Genomic DNA, 17293 nt, shown 5'->3' with positions numbered 1-17293 from the left:
TCAATAAATATTTGATGAATGAATAATTGGATGTGTTTTTATACCTACTGGGAGCTTCTGAAATGCAAAGGTTCTTCCACAGCACAGAATAGAAGAAAAATTGTTCTTGCATTACTTTTATTTCATAGTTAAAAATTTTTTTTTAATGTTTTATTTATTTCTAAGAGAGAGAGAGAGAGACAGCATGAGCAGGGGAGGGTCAGAGAGAGAGGGGATCACAGACTCCGAAACAGGCTCCAGGCTCTGAGCTGGCAGTCAGCACAGAGCCCGACGCGGGGCTCGAACCCACGAACCGCGAGATCATGACCTAAGCGAAAGTCGGACGCTTAACCGACTAAGCCACCCAGGCGCCCCTCATAGTTTAAAATTTTTAACAAATTTTAAAACCTTTAACTAGAGCAAATTAAGCACAAAGTAAGCAGAAGAAAGATAAAGAAGAATTAATGAAGTAGGAAGCAGAAAAACATTAGAAATAATCAGTGAAACTAAAAAGCTGTTTTTTCAAGATAATCAATAACATTGATAAACCTTTAGCCAGATTGATCAGAAAAAAAGAGAACACACAAATTACAAATATCAAGAATTAAAATAGTGTTTTCACTATAGATTATAAAGATACTAAAAACATAAGAATATTTTGAACAGTTTTACTCTAATTATTTCCATAACTTACGTGAAATAAACAAATCCCTTAAAAATACTCCAGAAGTTTACTCAAGAGGAAATAGATAACCAGAATAGACCTATATCTGTTTCTTAAAAACTGGATTTGTAGTTAAAACTTTCCCACCAAGAAAACTCCAGACCCAGATGGCTTAACTGATGAGCACTGCCAAACGTTTAATGAGGAAATAATACCAATTCGACACAAACGTTTCTAGAAAATTATAGAGGAGGGAATATTTCCAATTCATCCTATGAGGCCAGCATTACTCTTATATCCAAACTAGACAAAGATACTACAAGAAAAGAAAGCCATAGATCAATATCTCTCATAAGCATCAATGCAAAAATTCTCAACAAAATATTTGTAAATTGAATCTCACTCTTTCCCTCCTTCTATGATAATACATCATGGGGATGTGTCCTAAGAATGCAAGGTTAGTACCGTTAAAAAAAATCAAGCAATGTAATTTGTCATATTTAAAAAGAAAACAAATGATCATCTTAATAGATGTAGAAAAAGCATTTGACAAAATTCAATATCCATTCCCTCATAAAAGAATTTCAGCAAGTCAGGAATAGAAAGGATATTCCACAAGCTGATAATGAACCTCTACAAAAGAAAAACCTATGATGGTGAAAGATTGACTGTTTTCGCTCTAAGATCAGTGATAAGACAGGGTTGTCCACTTTTACTATGCCTTTTCAAAACTGTACTAGAAACTCTGACCAGTATAGTAAGGCAAGAAAAAGAAATACAAGGCGTTCATATAGGAAAGGAAGAAGTAATACTGTCCTTATTTGCTGATGACATGATGACCAACTGTGCAGAGAATCTGATGGAATATACAATGAAGCTACTAAAACTAAGAAATGGATTTAGTAAGGTTACAAGATACAAGATAGATATACAAAAATCAATTGTATTCATATATATTAGTAGTGAACAATTTGACACTAAAATTTAAGAAATACTTTATTATTATTATTTTATTTTTTTGAGAGAGTGCAGAGGGGGAGAGAGAGAGGATCTTGAGCAGGCTCCATGCCTAGTGCAGAGCCTGATGTGGGGCTCAGTCCCATCACAATCCAATCATGACCTGAGCCAAAATCAAGAGTTGGATGCTCAACTGAGTGAGTCACCCAGATGCCCCTAAAAAGAATACTTTTAAAAGCGGTTTTCTATTGCCCTTGGCTTTCAATTCTTCAGTTCTGGGAAACTTTCTTGTATTAGGTCATTAATGATATCTTTCCCTTAGTTTTTCTGTTCCTCCTACTATTTGGATATTATTGCCTGAACTGGTCCTCTAATTTTATCGTATATTCATTCATAGTTTTACACCGTCTTGTTATTTTCCCTCTATACTATGGACATGTCCTCAGCTTCCTCTTCCAAACCTCTACTGAATTTTTTATTTCTGCAATCACATGTCTGATTTTTCAAGACTTCTCTCTTGTTTTCTTTTAGGAAAAAATCATTGTTTTTGTTTCATTTCTGCAATATTTTCCCTTATCATTCTAAGAATATAATGATAATGTGTTGTTATTTTTAAGTTTCTTCTTGCTACATAGTCTCAGTTTCCTCCAAGTCATTTCCTCCAAATCACTGTTTTATTTTATTTTGGTCTCTGTCTTTTGTGTTAGAAGCTTTTCTCCGATATCTCATAATCCTTGCTTGTTTGGTTACTTTTGCACATGGAGGTCTGAAAAGCTGGTTGGGAGCTCTAAGTGTGTGTGTGTGTGTTTAGTTTGTCATCTGTGAGCCTCACAGTAGGGTGATTTGACTGCATATTTCATTTCAAAGTCTCTAATGTTAGTATCTTGGGTCTTTTCTTCCTTTCAGGTTAGTCATCTTCCACAGAGATGCAGCCTCCAGTTTCCTGCCTGGAGGACAAAGGCCAGTTTTCTGGGATTCCAGGGGGCCTGGGTCTCAGCATCCACCGTGTGAACATTTTCAGGAAGATATTTCTGTCCTCGGTGTCCTGGGGTCCCTTGTCCAAAGACCTTCTGTTTTCCCCTCACCAGAGAATAAACCTATAGCCTTTTGGCTGGCTGTGTGGAGTAGGGAAAGAATCTGAGGATCTGACTGCTTTTTAAAAACACTTTTGAACAGTCCTTTTTATTTACTCAATTCCTTTAACTCCCATTTCCAGAGGTAACTGCCATCACTATTTCCTGAGCCTTCTGGAAATTCTAGGGTGTAGATTAGCTGGTTATGGTTTTCCCCATCATGTGCCTCCTCTTTCTCCCTCTTCCACCTGCTTTCTAGCTTCCAAAATTTTGTTGCTGTTATCTTCTCTCCCATTCTTCCCATCCATGTGGGTGTATGCCTTAAAAAAGCAAAATCAAATGAAAAGAAAAACGAAGAGAGCCTTTAACTTTGCTTTAGTGGAGTTTCAGGAAAGAGCAAAGTGGACACAAGTGTTCAAGCTGCTATCTTTTCCTGGAAGTCCCTTAATCCATTATTAGAGGCTTTTATTATTGCCAATTCCATGTAATTATATGAAAAGAACAGACCAGGTGTGCTCTGCTCAGCTAGCCTGTACTTTCCAAGAGAGCAGGAACTGTGTTATTTTGCTTTACTGTGGCATTTCATTCCCCTGAACAGGGCCTGGTAAGAAAGTATCAATAAATATTTACTAAATTTATGAATCAACAAATAAACAAATGAGCTGCCTTCAGAGCCTTTATTTCATTGAAAAATTTCCTCAGTGATGTCAAGACTTCATCTTGGGGAACTGAATAGCATGTGGAAATAGCCAAAAGTTGTTTAGTGCCAAGACGTGTGAACTAGGGGCGTGAGCAAAGTAAGCAGGTAATAACAACACCTTTTTTTGGGTCCAAAACAGGGTGTGGCACCAAGTTACGAGGTTCATTTCCTTGTTTGGTGTACAATGCAGTCTGAGGTCAATTCACTAAAGGAAGCAAATGTTATATGATTTTAGGGCAAGCCATTTGGGTTGCCAAAGATTCTGCCTTCCCTTTCAGAAGAAATAAAGTTGAACCAGATGCACTGTCACTACTTTCTTGGCCATGGGGTTTGATGATTCTATGTCTCTGGGTGCTGAGGTATGACTGGAGGGGCAAGAGAGTGCAGAATTCCGATTCTCTGGGATGTGCATCCTAGCAGTCAAGAGGGAAGGGGTGTTGGGAGAAGCTGCTTCTCTGAAGCCAAAGTGGGGTTCGGAATTTGGGCACCTCAACCCATCTTGAAATGACAACACTAACAGCCCCAAATGTGTATTATGCACTCATTCCATGCCAGCCACTGAGCCTTACACATGTTGCATTAGGTTCTTGCCATAGCCCTGTGGGGTTGGTAGCCTTATTAAGTCCCCCTTTTCCAGGTAAGGAAGTTAAGTCACAGGGAGAAGAATATGGTGTAGTCATTCCAAGTCAATTTAGCCCCAGAATGACTAAAGAAAGATGGCAAAGGAGGATGGAAACCTGAAGGGGATATATTCTCCATGGCCAAATTTTATTATAAAAGCTAGGATTGATGAAGGATATGTGAAAATCAGCCAGTGACTGGTCTCCTGGTGGTTGCTCCATGTTATCTTTGCTGATTGATGAGCAAATATTGATAATTAAATGTTATCCATTTAATTATCAAAAAGATGCTTAATTGTTGATCAACAAAGAGGAAAAAAAATAAAAGTTTCTCCTATAGACAGTTGAGATAGAGCTAGGATCAGCTGGAACATTCTGGTGATTGATCAGTCAATTAGCCAAGGTAAGTGATTTTTCTGACTCACTCTGGGATGAGTATTGTTTTCACCTTATTGGTACCTCTTTCTGTGATGACTGAGGCTCTGTGGCCTCACTCTGAACAGTGTGTGATAGGACCTGACCCCAGGGGACTCTGGTTTGAAATCCTGAAAGCGTTCGGTTGAAGTGCTACTATCACCCTACGTTATTGTTATTTCTGTCTTTGCTCACCAAAAGGAAATTCTGGCTTTTGGTTCATTCTTCTCTTTAAGCCCTAGTGGTTAAAAGTGTAGGCTCTGGAACCAGATAGACTTGAGTTTAAATCCCAGCTTTCTTGTTTATTTGCAAGATGATTTGGGGCAAGTTACTTAAATTCTCTAAGCTGTAATTTTACAAGGTTAATATTGGGGATTAATGAGGAAATATAAGGCACACACTAGGAATGCAATCAAAGGCAACATTTACCGTTATTACTATCATCATTCAGAGTCTACATACAGATTTCTACACCTCCAGGTCTGTATTAGTCCTTAGGCTGGGGTGTGGGATGTACAGATCATGGAAAAATATAGTTCTTCCTATGTAAGAGTGCTTGGAGACACACACACACACACACACACACACACACACACACACCACTCCCTCACAAAATTAAATGATCAACATTTATCAACAACAAAGTGAAGCTTGCGAGGGATAGACAGCTAATGCTGTAGGGGTTTTGGGGAGACTACTGAGTAGAAGTGGTCCAGAGAGCCTTATTTTAAGAGGTGAAATTTCATGGCTGGCAATGCCTAGACCAGGATGAAGAAATAAGCAACGTGTGTTTGGAGCTGTCACTGTCAAAAGGCCTGTCTGGCTAGAGTGGTGTCTGTGTGTGTGTGTGTGTGTGTGTGTGGGCAGAGGGGCAAAGATGGCAACGTAAGCTGGGGCCATACACAATAATATTACTAATAAGAATGGCTATCAATGCTTATTTAGTTATTACTGTATGCAGATCAGATGCTTATGATTCATCTTTTGTATTTATTACCTCATTTGATCCTCTCTCCAACCCTATTAGGTATTATGATTGGTGTAGATATTATTATCACAAGGTTTCAAGAAAACTGAGGCTCAGAGAGGTTGGGTAACTTGCCCAAGCACACATAGCTAGAAACTGGCAGACCCACCTGGGATTTGGATGCACAAATAGACACAGACACTGACACAGACAGACCTACACAGGGGCCCAGCCTCAGGCAACAGACACTTGTCTCTCTCCTCTTTCTTTGTTCCCCTCCTCTCTAGCTGAGTTAGGGGCTGATTCTTTCCTTTGAGGGATCCTGTGTGATCCCTCAGCTCAACTATGCCATCTCTGCCTCAAATATTCCTGTGGCTTTAGTCCCCAGGACAGGCAGCTCAGAGGACAGCGCTGGGACTGAGATGAGGGAGTGAGGTGACAAGGTGCAGTATTTACAAAGGCACCTGCTATCAGGGCCAACCTTGCACTTTGTGTTCTAGTCACCTCACTAGCCGTACCCTAGTTCTGACGCTGCAAGGGAGTAGGGGGTGTTGCAGCTTTGCTGTGTGGACCAAGAAGCACCCCCCTTATTCCAAGGTCAGGTGGGAATTCCCAGGGCCCAGGCCACTGCTCTCCTTTCTGTCCCCAGATGAAGCGGGATAATCTCAGATTGGTCTCAGATCACCTTTCCACTGTTCGAATCCATCCTTGTTCAGCGTGCCCCAGGCCCAGCTGCATCCTCTAAGCATCGGCCCTCTCAGGCCTGGCCCATACTCTCCAGCACCAGGCTGCAGTCTCCAGCAGGGCACCACCTTCCCTGGGGGGCAGTGGGTGGGGGCAGCTGGTTGGTCCCAGGGGCCTGTTTAGAGAGCTACCATGGGTATGCCCCAGGGGCTGGGAAGTCCAGCACTGCTCTCCCACGCCCTCTAGAGGCTTGGGGTGGCACTGGGTGAGCTACCTCGGAGGGGTCCTGGTTGAGGAGGGGGCCCTGGGCCTCTAAAAAAGTCCGGAAGGTGTCCACAGTCAGACAACAGGTTCATTTGAAGCCCACTGCTGGAAGATGCCCAACAAGTTTGTGCTCTCAGCAAAGGAGAGAGAGGCTCAAGGCTGCCTGCCTCTGTCTGTGTGTGGAGGGTCCTTCCTCCTAAAGGCCGGAGAAGAAGCTCCCTAGCCCGTACCCAGCCAGCCCAACAGGATGACCCCTGTCCATTCTTCACCTTTCTCTTGGGCTTTCGAAGAGGCTGGAGGCTGCCCCTACCAGCCCTGGGCAGGCATGGAGTCAACTCCTCAGAGAGCCAGGGGTCCCCTGAGGAACGTTAGGCCAGGAGGGGCAGAAGGGTGAGGAGTGTGTCCAAGGTGGCTTTGTGAGGACAGAATGTGGGAAGATGGTGGGAGAAATCGTCAACTCCTGGCCTGGTAGGACGGACAGAGAAGGAGGAGAGTGACGATGTGGGGAGAGCCTGGGAGGATGGGGGCCTTTGCAGCCTGGAAGACTGGGTGCTGGGGACCCAGGCCCCCAGAGGGGGCGGGGCTGGGCAGGGCTGACCCCACTCCCTTGTAATACACAGGCATAAATCATTTGCAAAGCAGCACACCTCCTCACCTGGCCCCTGTCAAAGTACCCCAGCCTCACCTCAAACTGTCCATTATTTGGCTGAGGTATCTGGGCGGCTTGGCCTTACCCTTGTGCTCATCCTTTCCCTTCCCTTGTCCTCACTGCAGTAAAAAGGAAGGGCCCTTCTTCCTGGGTGGTTTTCCAGCATCCGTTCCCTCGGGAGACCCAGAGATTCCTGGGTGTGGGACAGAAGAGGAGGAATGAATCAGAATTGTCCAATCTGCCCAAGTGAAGAGCAAGGGAAGACACTTTCAGGCTCTACCAGCTGCCCCCAGGTGAGAGGTGGGAGTGACACCCAGAGAAAGCAGATCTTGCCTGAGCACCCCAGCACTCAGGGGAAGGAAGGGCCCCTGTCTTCACAGTCTGTCCTGGGGACACCCCCCCAGCTTTATCTCCAGAGTGCTGGTCCAGGCTCAGTGAGTGTCATCTCTGCTTCTCAGACTATGGCTCTGAGCTCCTCTACCTAAGCTGATGTCACAGTAGCGGTGTAGGACCCGCCCCAGTGAGGTTGTGTGTGCCTGGAGTGGGGCTGGGGGTGCCCAGGGCATGGAGTCCTGGGCTGAGGCTCCCTCTCCTCCCCTTCCACCAGGGAAGGGTCTTCCTCTCCATTTCCCACAAATACTTGCTTTGCCACTTGACAGCCTTCTCATTCCATTCCCTGGCTGCCCTGCTCTCGGCCCCACCACACCCCTGACAAATTCCTTCCCCCACTTCAGCTCTCAGATTGGAGGCATGGGTACCCCGCCCACCTCCCAAAGGGGGTGCCTGGGAGCTGACACCCTGTCTCGCCCTCTCCTGCTTTCTCTCCCACTCCCTGACATTTCATCCGGGCCGGGAATGGGCCTAGAAGTCTCTAGATAAACATACCACTGCTATGGTGCCATACATTCCCCGGAGAGGATGAGTTTGGTGGGCCTCTGCTTATGTAAGTGAAATCCTTCTTGCTGCAACCCCAGCTGTTGTGGTTATGGCAATTGGCAAACCTGGGCTGTTGGTCAGACAATAGACTGAAGAGTTTTTGCTTTCTGCCTCCCCGTCCACCTCTGTTCCAGTAATCTTCATAAACATCTCTAAAAGGCAGTCCCAGGCGGTGCTCCCTGGTCCTCCCTGGTCCTCCCTCCATACCTTTCAGTCCCAGAGGCCACAGGACGAGTCCACCGCTCTAAGCCTTTACCGCTTCCTCCCCAGCCCCTACAGCCATGGACTGGGAGCCATAACAGGGCTTCAGAAATCAGTCACCCAGTCACTCTATAGAGAAGACAACGAGGCCAGAGATGGGTACACCGCACGGCAGTGACACTTCCTGGTTTTGAACTCTGGTACCCCGACCCCTAGCCCCAATGGATGGTGGGGGGTAATCTGAGGAGCTGCTCAGGAAGCAGCAGTGTTTGAAGGCAGGGCTTTAGAGACACTGTTTGTTACGAGGGGCTTTCAAGGTAACTCTCGTGATGATTTTGGGAGAGAGTGTTCAGGGGGCGCTCGGCCTCTGTAGCCCAAGTGTGGAGGGCGCAATGACCCAGGTCAGCTTGCCTGGAACAGCTGGGTTTCTGGGAACACTCCTCTCTTCTCTGTGGGGCCCTATCTCGGGTAGTAGTAACAGTGGTGGGGGTGGAGTTGGGGGTGGGGGTGGCGCGTGTGCGTGCGTGTGCGTGTGCGTGTGTGTGTGTGTGTGGTTGATTAGTTCTTGTGGCCCTCAGCCTGGAGAACTGAGGAGCTACGGAGAGGAGGAGGTTTTGGTGGGTAAGTGGTGGGGATGAGGGTCACACAGTGGGGGGAGGAGCAGCTCCCCCTCCCCCATTGGAACGTAAGACTTGCTGTGCTTACCTCTGTCCTCTTTCAAGCCCCAGGTCATGCCTGGTGGTGGTGGAGGGAGGGCTTAGGGAAGGGGGTTTGGCACCCCTCACTGTACTTATGGCTCTCTCTAGAGTTGTCACACCAGCTCCCCTGGCACCCTGGCCACCCAGATGGGTGTGTCCCATCTGCTCAGAAATCTCCCTTTTGCAGGCTCTCTTTTAGTCCCTGAAAGACGAGTGGGAACTGGGGAGATGCGAAGACTGTCTATCTTCCTACCGTGTCCCCCACTGCCCAACCTGCCCTCCTCCCCCAACAGTGAGAGGGGCTAGGGAGCAGTAACCTTGCAGGGGCCTCCGAGAAGCTGAGGCTTTAGATAGGCATAGAGGAACACTCAGCCAATAGGACTGTCCAGGACATTCCCTGGGACAATGGGGATAGGCAGAAAGGATGGAGAGAGGACATGAGAGGAATGGAGATATCCAAAGAAAGAGAGAGAGGGGAAGAAAAGGAAAATGTTCTGATTAATTTTAGGTGTCAGTGATCTGGGCACTGGGTTCCAGCCCAGTGGCTGGCTGTGTCTGCCATTTTTTCAACAGTGGCTGGAACCCATGAGCGGTGACGTCCCAGCTATGTTGGGTGTGGACTATATTTATGTATAGAAAGGTGGGGAGCCCTGGCCTCGTCTTCCCAGGAGCGGAGGAGACATGGAGGCATGTAGACCAGGGCCCCGGACAGGCCTCATTCTCAGCTGGGAACTGTACATTCCAGCCTAGAGTTGAGAGTGGACTGGGGACAGACATTCAGCTGGTGTGCCCCAGAAAGGCCACCTGGTTGGTAAATAGCTGCTGTTCTAGCAGCTGGTCCCGCCTACTCCCCACCCTCTCTGGCCACCCCCCCCCCAGTCGCTTCCTGGGTCCCCTGGACCTCTCCATGGTTTAGAACCTGGGGGGGGGTTATGCGTGGCCTGGCCTCTGCCCCCCACTCTATGTGAACGAGTGCCTGAGCCATAATGGTTGTTAAATAATTTTGGTCATCACTCTCAGCTGGGGGGTGGGGACTGGTCCCCATGGAGTTGACCAGGGCCAGGTTCTGGGACTTGGGGATGCTGCCAGCAGACATAGCAGCCTGGAGCGTGCCCTACCTCCCCTCTCCTGATGCTTACAGCTGTGTTTCAGAAGGATATGGGTCTGAGTGGGCTGACATCCAGGGAGAGGCAGGCAGGACCGGCTTTCCAGGGGCCCCCTGGGGGGCATGGTTCACACCAGCTGTGCCCTCTGCATGGCACTACCTGGCATGAGGGAGCCCCTCCATGTGGGAAAGAGAAGCAAACAACCAAGCCTTGGGCAGAGGAGCAGCCCACCTGCTCCAGATGCTTAGGACACCTAGTGCCTGTACCCCTCCCCAGCACTGTCTGGCACCCCATTTAGCCAGTTAGCTCTTGGGTGCCAAAGTCCTCTCTTCCCCTAGAGGTAGCTGGTTCAGTGCTCTGCCCTGATTAAGTGACTAAGTAGCCCTTGGAAAGATAGAAAGGGCACCAAGCTGTGAGTCAAGAGATCCAAGTTTAGGTCTCGCCTCTGTGTAGCTGTATGGCTTTGGACAACTCTGGACTTCATTCTGCTCATCTGGTCGGCGAAGGGATTTTCAAACCTCTCCAGTAGTGGAGCTTTCTCTTCAAATGAAGTCTCACGTGAAACTCCAATAAATAAGGCAGAGAAAACTGGGTATGCTGTGCCTGCCAATTCCCACAGCCTCCCCCCACCTGCCCCGCCTCTTAGGAAACTGGTCTGATGTTCTCCAGACATGGGTACCTCTTGACCAATTATCTGCTTCACTGATTATCTTCAGGGTATTAGGCCAGGCTGCTACTGGAAGCTAAGGAGAGGTCTCCCCCACTCTCTGTGGCTGCCCTGCACTTCTGGGTCTGGGAAGGCAGGCAGGATGGTGGGAGTGCCTCCTCTCATGGGGCCGATCATTAACTGGCTTTATCTTTGTGAACCATCCTGGGGGTGGGTCATGGACCAAGCTTCTGGCCTAGGTGAGGGGGTCACTGGGAGAGGAGGGAAGGGACCTTTCTTGCTAAGAGGTACCTGACTTTTCCTCCCCGCCCCCCACCCCCCAGGATTTTCCCGAGAAACCCACAGTGCAGCCAATATAGTGACAACCTGGTGACACATTTGCTCTGAAGAAAGGCTAAAGAAGGGACCAAGCGGACATATCACTCACCCCAGTCATCTCTGGCAAGCATTATGTGACTTCTTCCTTCCTTTCTTCTTTTCTTTCCTTCCTTCCTTTCTCTCTCTCTACTCTTTTCTTTCTTTCCTTCCTTCCTTCTTTCTTTTTCTTCCTTTCTTCCTTTCTTCTTTTCTTCTCCCTTCCTTCCTTCCTTCCTTCCTTCCTTCCTTCCTCTTGTTTTCCTTCTCTTCCTTCCTTCTTCCCTTTCTCCCTCCCTTCCTCTCCTTCTCCTCCTCCTTGCTTTTTTTTTTTTTAAATTTATTTATTTATTGAGGGAGAGTGCACAAAGAGGAGTGGTAGAGAGAATCCAAAGCAGGCTCCACACTGTCCGCACAGAGCCCAATGGAAGGGTTCAAACCCACAAACCGTGAGATCATGACCTGAGCTGAAATCAAGAGTCAGATGCTTAACTGACTGAGCCACCTGGGCGCCCCTTCTTCTTTACAGGGGGATGGGATAAACCCATTTCCCTAACCTTTTCTGTTTGATCTTTGCCAGATGATAGTGGGTTTGTATTCTCTGAGAGTTTGCTCACTCACGGGGGTAGGGACAGAGAAAGGGATGGGAAGTAATATTTTGTGATACTTACACTAGACCAGGAACTTTGCTTATATTCAGTCTCCATTATCTTCTTAAAATCCTGGGAGGTAAAGTACCACAACTCCCATCTCACAGATGAGGAAACCAAGGCTCAGGCAGATGATGCGACTTGTTCAAAGTCCCAAGGCTTGGATGGGTGAACCAAGATTGAGTCCGGCCTGCCTGGCCTTTTCCATTTCATGCCATGGGGGTTAGGAGTGGGGCAGAGTAGCCGGTAGGGGCTTTACGCAGTGAGGATTCGTCAAGCCAGTGTCTTTTGAGAAAGGACAGAGGTCATAGTCTCCCAGGTAAGAGAGGAAGCAGTTCCCTACCTGCTGGGATTGGAGAGGTTCCCTGGAACCACATCTCCTCTCCACTACTTGGCACTGCGCCCCAGATTTCACCCAGCTTTGAATTAAGCATTGTCCTCTCCAGGGGGAGCCTTTCAAAATACACAGGCCCCTGGGAGATGTGACAGTTTATATACGTGATCTCAGTTGGAGTGTTTGATGGAGCTGTTACAGAGCCTTAAAGCGTAGGGAGTAGAACCTCATGCTTTAACCTAGGAGGATCTTGAGTTCCAAAAAGGGACCGCCGTGGCCAAGGTCACATGGTATGCAGCAGACCTGACCTCTCCCGGTGCTGTTTCCAGGTTTCTGCATGTCTGTGACGGGAGGGACAGGCAGATGGGAGACCTCCAGGCACCTGTTGGGGGGTAGGAAAGGAACAAAGCTGGAGAAAGCCTCTTTCTGCTTTGTGCCCTGCCCCAGCTGAGTGGCCCTGTGCTTGTCACGGGCTGATGTCCTCTGCCCCCTTCCTCTCACTCCTGGGGAAAAACAGTGCTAACTGTGCACGGTGGACCTACCTCAAGTGTCTGCTTGTTTGTTGAAATTCTCTGGCAGAGACATGCTGTCCCAGAGGGCGGGGAAATCGCTGTGGGGCTCACCCCCTGGGGGGGCAGCATTGTCCCTGTGGGCTTTGGCTGGGAATGTTTCTGAAGAAGCCCTAATCCCCTGCCCTACCTAGCCTCAAAGTCTCTATCACGCCCAGAAGAGAACTGGGAGAGCCTTGTGAGCCATCAGAATCCTCCAGCCCTCACTTCCCATGCCTGCTCTTTATCCCTGTCCAGCCAGCGGGCCAAACCCTGCTCTTCTATCTACACTCAAGAGTCCCCTCCTCCAGGAAGCATTCTCCTACTCCCAGCAGTCACAGAGGCCCCCTCAGGGAGTATCTATTTTCAGTTTACTCTTTGGTTCTTCCAGACAGGAAGTCCCTTCCCCTTGGTCGTAGCCCCAGGGCCCCTCCAACTCTGCCTCGGTACCTTCAGAGCACCTTGTGCCTCTCTTAGGGCCTCTCTCCTGTCTCACCTGCCAGTGGAGCTGTGTGCATACCTGTCTGTGTACGGCAACCTTCCAAGGCAGGCATTTGCACTCCTGGCTTACAGCCGAGGGGAGCTGTGGATCAGAGAGGTTGAGTAACTTGCCCAGGGTCACTCAGCTAAAGAGTGGCAGCCAGGAGTGCCACCTGTGTCCATTTGGATCCCAAAGCCCTGCACTTTCCACTGCCCTACTTCGATGTCCCTGTATCTCCTGTAGTGTGAGCACGGTGCCTGATGCCTGGTAGGCCTCGGGAAAGAGCCACGTTTGGAACGAGGCTCTGCTCCCAGGCAGGGCCTGGGTCTCAAGGAAGAGTACAGCTTTAGGACCTTAGTTGCCACCTCCTGCCACCACTCTTCCCAGCAGCGGGACCCCTCCAGCAACGGGCAGGACGGGGGCCAGATTCTGAGGGGTAGCAAAGACGGGGTGTCAAGAAGTGAACGTGTCTGGGACTAGCAGGGAGAAGCAATCCAGGGGATGAAACTGAGGCCTGTAAAGGACAGGCAGAGACTTGGCTGATAGGGACGAGGACTGGCGTGGGCAGGCGTGCTCCCCCAGACGGTGACCCTGCCCCACGCCTCTGCCCCTTCTCCTCCTGCTTGCTCGCCATTCTTCTTCCCTTCCTTTTTTCCTGACTGGCTTCTCTGGGGGAGTTAATCTTTTGCGCTTTCTCTGCTCCAATCTTGTTACCAATCAGCATCCTTGCCTATCATGACCCCAAGTGAAAACTCCAGCTCCAGATGGGGACGTGAGTTGGTACAAGAGAAAGGGGCCCTTCTTCCTTGCTTTTGGTTTGTCCTTCCATTACTTTGTTGCAGAGACATAGTGGTAGAGAAGACATAGTGATAGAGAGAGGAGAGGGGTGGGGGAGAAAGAGACAGAGACAGAGAGAGGGAGACATTGACTTGCAGCCAGATATAGGGAATTGAAGGGAATCACTCCAGTTCTCTCTCCTTCGATCCAACATGTTGGTCTCCTGCCCTGCCAGGGGATCTGCTCTGTGTCCGGTTAGGTGTCTGGGAGTCAGGGGATGGCATGAGGGAGGAGACCATTCTTCCATCTCAGTGGAACCCCCAGAGAAGTGTTTAGGCAGCATCAAGGATCAGCAACTCTCTCCTCTCCCTCTTTCCCCACTTTGGAGGGGCTCTGTCCCTTCATCCATGGGTTTGGAGGTTAATCTCCCACACCCACAGAAGCAAGAGCTTTCCTGAACATCAGAGTAACAGGACGTTAGGACAAAGTACAACTATTGTGCCTTGGGCCTCATCACTACTTCTTTTGTCTGGGGCCACTGTTGGCTCCTGGCCACCTTTCACACTCTTCTCTACCCCCACCCCCACCCCTCTCCTCACTTCCCCTTCACCTGGAACACCTTCCCCTTCCTCTTTGGCTCCTTTGGAACTGTTAAAGAGCCATAAGCTGAGGCTGCCCTGGTCCTGAGGTGGGGGCCTCTGAGTGGGGTGGAGGATGCCCTTGGATGGACCCGGCGTGACCTCTGTCTGGGCTGCTCCCTGCTCCGTACCCCCCACCCCCATGTTGTTAAGTGGGTCCTTCCGTGCGCTTGGGATTCTCTGGGGGTTCAGTCTGTCCTGACACTCCCTGTCCTGCAGCGACCTTTGGAGGGAGGATGGTGAAATCAAGTTGGGAGGGGATTAAGTCTGTCAGAGGAGAGGGTGCTAGAGAGGCACAATGTGGTCTTATGATTGCTGATTCGCGGTCCAGATTCTGTGTGCTTTGTCCCCTTTTTAGAAGACCCAGGTGTGGCGGGCTCTCAACTGGATGCTCACATGGGCATTGGCTGGGTATTGCATGTCATTACAGTGTACTGTCGGGAAAGCTGGTGACACCACCCTGGGGGTTAACATCCACAGTTGACCCTCCTCTGAGTCACTACCAGGCTGTGTCTCTGAAATGAAGAGTGGGGCTGGGAGACCTCTCCCCACCCCAGTGAAGTGTGCTCAAAAGCCCCTCAGGTCAGGGTGCAGCTCTGCCCCCTCGTTCCCTTGGTTCCCTGGGCCAAGCCCACAGGGGGAACCTCACATAGGTAGCTGAAACACACCTTGCTGAATACCACCAAGGGGGATGTTTGGGTCAGGTTGGGGAGAGTCCTGGGATTATTATGACAATTGACAGCCACCCTTCCCCTTGTTACCCCTCCATCCTCCTCTCAAATTCAGGGTCTTTTACTATGATCTCTTCTTCTGGCCTCTCTAGGGCCCAAGAAGGATGCTGTGGAGAGGGGCCAGGGTGAGACGCTAGTCATGCTTCTGGGAGCCCTGGTCCTGGGCTCTGCCTGCTCCTCTGCTCTGCAGGGGTGAGGGAGGGGATCTTTGCCAAAGCCCCCACACATCTTGTGCTCTGGCACCACTAGAGGTGGGCCAGATTGGAAGGAGGAAATTTAAAGGCTTCCCTTCCATATCCTATGCAGCATCTTGGAGCATGGAGTCTAGGTAAGGAGGGGGGCCCTGAGCCGGCAAATAAACATTTCCTAACTGGAAAAAGACCTCGTCCCTGTGTTGGGGAAACTGCCAGGTGGTGCAGGCAGGACTAGAGGCATGAATGATGGAAAGGGTAGGATGGGATGGGGGTGGGCAGCCCCTCTGCTCATAGGGGCATCAGGACCCTACTCCTGTGGCACTGGGCTACTAAAGAGGTAACCTAGCACCATGTGCTGAGGCAGGGGGTTGGCTGAGTAACCTTCCCTGGACCGTTTGGTCAATTTGGGGGAAGTTGTCACAGTCTGGTCCTCAGCCCCGGTACTCACAGAGGCTACATCAGCCCCGGGCCTGGCACTGGCCAGATCTGGATGAATAATGAGACTGGCTGGTCCCCCTCTTCCCTCAGGTATCAGAGCCCCCTCTTTGCTCCCTGGGGGAACCTGGGAGCTGCTGGGTCAAAGCCCAACCAGGAATTTTTCCAGGCTGGTTCCTGTATGCATTGGTGGGGTGGGGGGCCTCAGGGAGCACTTAGGGAAGACCAGAGAAGGTGGGGGAGAAGGGAGCTTTGAAGGAAGTACTGGGGGAAATACGAGAGAGGCTGCCCGCTGGAAGTAGGCAAGGGATACTGGGGGTCTGGGGGTACTGAGGAGAAACCCCAATTCTGTTGAGAAGATGAGCTGAGAGCCTGGGCTGGGGCTGATAGAAGGCTTGGCCCCCAGCCTGGTGGGAGCTCCGGGCAGCTGGCCTACAGACGTTCCTTAGTGTTGGTGAGTAGGTTTGAATCATCGCTCAGGCCCTGGCCTCCATCCGCCCCCACCAGCCCCCTGGCCTCAGTTCCCTGGCAACATCTGGGGTGGGGGGGGGAGAGCAGGAACAAGGGCTTCTGTCTGCCCGGCTGCCTCTCCCTTTGGGCTCTGCCAGACTCTGCAGTGTATACGTGGGCTCCAACAGGTCCTCTTTCCTCTGGGCCATTGACTAACACCAGAACCACACGGCTTCCCATTTTCAGCCCCACAAACTTGGTGCCAAATAATTTTCCCTAGGAAAGCCTCCCTGGACACTTCCCAAAGGACCCCAGTCACCCCAGTCTGTTGGCTGTAGCTCACTCTGATGTCAGCGGGCCAGATGAGGTCTCCAGATGGGCACACTGTCCGCATGGGTACATCATGTCTCCTGTGCTCAGCATCGGGCTCTCTGCACATGGGTCCATTCGAGTCTGAAACATGCCTCTGTTTGGGAGGTCAGAAACGAGGGAGTCAGGGGTAGTCTCCCTCCACCCTTTTCCCGAAGCCCATTCCCTCTTAAGCCAGAGCTGGGGTGTGCAGGCAGTAGTCACTAGGGGGCGCTCGGCCACCATAGGGAAGCTGGTGAACTTGGGAGAGCAGCGTCTGCGTGTGAGGACGCGTGTGTCAGTGTGAGTGTGTGTGTGTGTGTGTGTGTGTGCGGGGGGGCGGGCTGAGAGTGCTGGAGTGGGAAGAAGGCCAGGGGTCACCCCAGGATTCCAATAGATCTGTATGTCCTTCTCCCCACCCGTTCCTGTCCGACTCCCTGCCCGCCCCGACGCCCCTCACTCCAATATTCCCAGTAAAGAAGGAATAGCTCTCGAGCCCTGTCCGCACATAACCTCACTTTCCTGTTCCCTTCCCCCCAATACCGCGCGGGCGTGTGTGTGTGTGTGTCTGGGCATAGGGGGGCGGTTGGGTAATTTTCAGGCTGTGAACCTAGATGGGGGTCGAGCTTCCCCTTTACGGGTAGGGGGGCAGGCTTTGCTACACGTCCCAGGGGAAGGCCCGAGGGGCGCGCGGGGTAGCAGGAGAGGCGCCGAGACTGGGCCTGTCCCCGCCCCCAGGGCGTGCCAAGGGCGGGGTCCAGGGGGGGCGGGGCG

At 50.3% G+C, this 17293-nt stretch overlaps 1 protein-coding gene and 1 long non-coding RNA gene across 2 annotated transcripts in view; one reads left to right on the top strand and one right to left on the bottom strand.

The window, feature by feature from the left end:
- Positions 1 to 1694: 1694 nt before the first annotated feature.
- Positions 1695 to 7411, bottom strand: LOC144232080 (uncharacterized). The gene is made up of 3 exons (XR_013335308.1): positions 7305 to 7411; positions 7008 to 7164; positions 1695 to 2993 (listed from the first exon to the last, which is right to left on the bottom strand). It is a non-coding gene; the product is annotated as an uncharacterized LOC144232080 (long non-coding RNA).
- A 3385-nt stretch (positions 7412 to 10796) lies between these two features.
- Positions 10797 to 17293, top strand: part of VEGFA (vascular endothelial growth factor A) — a 22603-nt gene continuing 16106 nt past the window's right edge. Inside the window, exons 1-4 of the mRNA XM_077764816.1 lie at positions 10797 to 10818; positions 13218 to 13382; positions 15185 to 15284; positions 16715 to 16802. Coding sequence (XP_077620942.1) covers positions 10797 to 10818; positions 13218 to 13382; positions 15185 to 15284; positions 16715 to 16802 — 375 coding nt within the window. The remainder of the gene's footprint in view (positions 10819 to 13217; positions 13383 to 15184; positions 15285 to 16714; positions 16803 to 17293) is intronic.

Source organism: Crocuta crocuta, unplaced genomic scaffold (assembly GCF_008692635.1).
Source record: "Crocuta crocuta isolate KB4526 unplaced genomic scaffold, BGI_CrCroc_1.0 scaffold44, whole genome shotgun sequence".
Classification (NCBI taxonomy): Eukaryota; Metazoa; Chordata; class Mammalia; order Carnivora; family Hyaenidae; genus Crocuta; species Crocuta crocuta.
Note: the sequence above shows the minus strand (reverse complement) of the source record. Positions and strands in the feature narration are given on the sequence as shown.